At 51.1% G+C, this 3,589-nt stretch overlaps 1 protein-coding gene across 1 annotated transcript; it reads right to left on the bottom strand.

Moving 5' to 3' along the window:
- Window positions 1–1,666: 1,666 nt before the first annotated feature.
- Window positions 1,667–3,343, bottom strand: IL3 (interleukin 3). The gene is made up of 5 exons (XM_071219442.1): window positions 3,197–3,343; window positions 3,062–3,097; window positions 2,044–2,136; window positions 1,878–1,913; window positions 1,667–1,768 (listed from the first exon to the last, which is right to left on the bottom strand). The coding sequence occupies exons 1-5, from the start codon at window positions 3,341–3,343 to the stop codon at window positions 1,667–1,669; spliced, it is 414 nt and encodes a 137-aa protein (XP_071075543.1).
- Window positions 3,344–3,589: the final 246 nt, after the last annotated feature.

Here is a 3,589-nt window from a genome sequence, read left to right as displayed (position 1 = left end):
ACTGAGCAGCACTCGGTTCTGGGCCCTGGCCCAGGGCTGTGCTGGGGCCAAAGTGTGCTGGCCCCCGGCAGCATCTGAGCTTTGGGGTGAGCGTTAGTGGGCAGGCCCACATTCATCCAGTAAGAAGAGCAGTGAGAGCCCCAGGACATCTGAAAAGGCCCATCCCCCTCACAAGCACATTGCCTCCACTGTCACCCCCATTCCTGCCTTGGGTCCTGCCTATGCTGATGTCTCTCTCCCACACTCTCTGGTCTTCTCGCACCAGGTGTGTGTCTGGCCTGACCACTGATGTCCACCTCCTGCCATCATCAATCACTAACACAGGGCTTGGGCTTGAAAGGGGAAGGGAGAGAGGCTGAGGGAGAGTTGTAGGCTACCTATCAGGCTTCACTCTGACCGCAGGTCTTCCCTCGTTCTGTGAAGGCTCAGCCCATTTCACTCCCCGCATCTTTGCACTGACTGTTGTTCCCTCTGTCCAGAGCTGTGTCCTCCCTGATTGCTACATGGTTGGCACTTTCTTGTCATTCAGGTTTCAACCTATATGTCACCTCCTCTGGAAAGCCTTCGCAGACCACTCAACCTAAAGCAACCTCACTGGACCCCCTCCATCTGTCTAATTCACTGCCGTATCCCCAGCATCCAGTACAGGACCTGACATGTAAGTGCTCAGCCCATGTTTACCAAATGTGTGAACTTGAAGTCACGAAAGGAATGTAGTGCCATCAAGCCTGGAGTAGATTGGACAGCTCAGAGGTTGGCAGGGTTCAAGTTGGTCTCTGAGGTGGGAGCCTGCGTGCTGAGTCAGGAGCAGGGCGTGCGTGGCGGAGGTGACGTTGTGGGTAAAGGTTCAGAGGCAGGAACAGGTGTGTGTTCGTGGAGGAAGCTGTAGCGCCTGGAGCACAGAGGGAATCGGTAGCTGTGGGAGTGAGGAGAAAGGCACACGTGGGGAAGCAGGCCTTTCATACTTTCCTAGGGCTGAGGACCAGGTCCACAGGCTCTGAGGATTGGAAAATTAAGAATGAGACCAACCTGGTCAGGTATGCATTTTCTAAACTGGCTCCCCAAGAAAACACAGATTGCCACGGTGTGGGCTCTGGGCCCCATGTGGTAGCAGCAAGTCCTGAGGGGCAGGGCGGGGTGGGAGAAGGTGGGGAGGTGATCAGGCAAGAGAGTTCCTAAGACCTGAGTCAAACTGAGACGCCAGCAAGAAAGCAATCGTTCACAGTGTGGTTTATTTTCACAGATGAATAGGAACTGGTTTCGAGCCTGAGGTACAAATGAACATGCCCCCAGATCCCCATCTTGAGTCTTGTTCACAAGGAGCAGGGCAGGGCTCCTCTGCTAAAATAAATATACTTCACAAGGTGATAAATAAATATACTTCACAAGGTGATAAATAAATACACTTCACACTGTAATAAATAAATACATAAATAAATAGCCTCAATAGAATAAAAATGAGCACATAATCACAAAAGGCCAAATGGGGGCTGCACATTTCAGAAATTAGGTAATTAGCAATTCATGTGACTTCACAGGAGAAAATAAAACCCTCCCGGTCCTGGACTGTGTGAGAGGCGCCTCTGAGTCTGCAGGGCTCTTGCTTCTCCCCACGTCCCAAGGCCCTGTCGATAAGAAGGCCCAGAGGAGGATCAAGTTGTCAGGCTCAAATTTTGGCAGTGACAAACTTCAGAAGGGAATCCAGATATTCCTTCAACTTCCTCCTGAAATCGTCCCAGTCATTCTCTTCGATAGAGATTGAGTCTTCCTGCGAAAAAACCAGAAAGTTGGTATCAGATGAGGCTGGGCTACAAGGCAGGCAGGGTCAGGTCATGGCTGATGGCACCACCTGCAGGGGCGTCTTGGGGGCAGCTTACCACGGAAGGGGCGGTGGGCACAACCGTCTGGAATTGCTGCAGGAAGAGACCAGAGCTGACAGTTAGAGATTCGCCCAGAACAGGAGCAGGCCCTGCTGTCTATCTTCCCCAGAGGAAGGGCATGGCCAAGGCAGGGACCCCCGGAACCCCTAATGGCTTCCCATACCGTAAGGATTTTCTTGATTCTCTCTGCCCTGTCTTTGAAATTCTTGGTAGCATTCAGGAATTCCTCCAGGTTTGTTTTCAGAAAGGTTTTATTCTAAGGGGACAGAGAATGCATGTAAGAGGGCAAAGTTGGGGAGTGTCCTTCCCTGCAGTTTTCCAAGACTTCTTTCAGGGACATCCTTGGACAATCCCCTCCTCATCCCCTTCTTGCCCAGGCTATGCCCCCAGAGGGCACAGTGCAGGGAGACCTAAGCTCCTCCCATGGTGCCCCTGGCTCCATGCCAGCTGCAGAAAGGGCCTGGGTAGATTTTGTGCACTAGGGGAAAAAAACATTTTTTCAAAAGAAACTCTACTAAAGGCAAAGGGCTGGCCAAGAGAAATTCTTGGGGCCAGCGAGGGTAATGCCTTGACTGAATTAAGGGATCCTAGGAATCAGGAAGAAAATCACATGAACTGTGAGTGCCTAAAAGAAAGGAAATACAAACAGCCAACAAACTCAGCAGAGACTCAGCCTCTTGTATGACCCAAGAAATGCTACCCACACAGAGATGAGATCATCCCTGAAGCCAACAGGAACAGGAAAAGTAACGAAATGATCATGCCCAGGACTGGTCAGGGTGGAAAATATACTCAGATTTTTAAGGGATAGGAAGGAAGCAGGCATGTTCATGGGGGAAATTTCAGTCTGCCAGTCCAGGGGCTGCCCCTGAAAACTGAGCTGAAGCCCTTCGGGACTGTTCAGCTCGAGCTACGTTTTTGCTTTGTAATTAAAACAAAACATTTTCATAGTATAGCCATGGCTGGGGAAATGATTGAACACCTGTTAAGTGCTAGACACTGTTCTTGGAACTTCATGCACATTGTGCCATTTAATCTTCTCACAATGACCCCTGAGATAGGTGCTATTCACCCTATTTATAGGTTAGGCAAAGTGTTGGCATGTCTGAGGTCACCCAGGCAGGAGGTGGATGGGGACCCAGTGCAGGGAGGTGTGGCCAAGTGTGGGGCTGAGCTCTTACCCGCAGGATGAATTTGTCATCTAATTCCAAGTCACCCTGTGGGGTCAGAAAGAGAGAGAGAACCCGTGAGTCCTTTTGGCCTGAGCCCCTGCCAGACCTTCCCTTCATCGTGCCAACCTTGTCCCAGCTACTCACTTTTGAAAGCACAGGTGGCTGGCTGAGGAGGCCCCTCATTTCCTTGATCAGGGTGATGTAGGTAGTCGGTAAGGGCTGCCCCTGTGCCGGAGGGGTGCGGTGTGCGAGCAGGAGCAGGAGAAGGGCCAGGACGGGGAGGCTGCTCATCTTTGGGCTGGCAGTATGCATTCTGTCTTGGGCCGGTCCTTCGTGGTGTTCCGCGGTGTTTGAGACAGGCTTTTATATGCAGCAATAGTGCGAGAATGACCGTGGTGAAGGGGGCGGGCATTGGAAGAATCTTTATCTCACACGGAACCTCCATAGCAAACCACAGACTTATTCATCACTTCATAGTGCCCAACATTGGTGAAACTTGGGAAAAAATTACTGATTGTGTTTTTCCTCGTCTTCCAA

The sequence above is a fragment of the Desmodus rotundus genome, chromosome 10, assembly GCF_022682495.2.
Source record: "Desmodus rotundus isolate HL8 chromosome 10, HLdesRot8A.1, whole genome shotgun sequence".
Taxonomy (NCBI): Eukaryota; Metazoa; Chordata; class Mammalia; order Chiroptera; family Phyllostomidae; genus Desmodus; species Desmodus rotundus.
Note: the sequence above shows the minus strand (reverse complement) of the source record. Positions and strands in the feature narration are given on the sequence as shown.

Coding starts and splice junctions, on each gene's coding strand:
- IL3 (XM_071219442.1), bottom strand. CDS start 3,343: ATGAGCAGCCTCCCCGTCCTGGCCCTTCTCCTGCTCCTGCTCGCACAC. Junction 2,137..3,061: donor ATGACAAATTCATCCTGCGG/GTAAGAGCTCAG, acceptor CTGTCCCCTTAG/AATAAAACCTTTCTGAAAAC. Junction 1,914..2,043: donor GAATCAAGAAAATCCTTACG/GTATGGGAAGCC, acceptor CTCTTCCTGCAG/CAATTCCAGACGGTTGTGCC.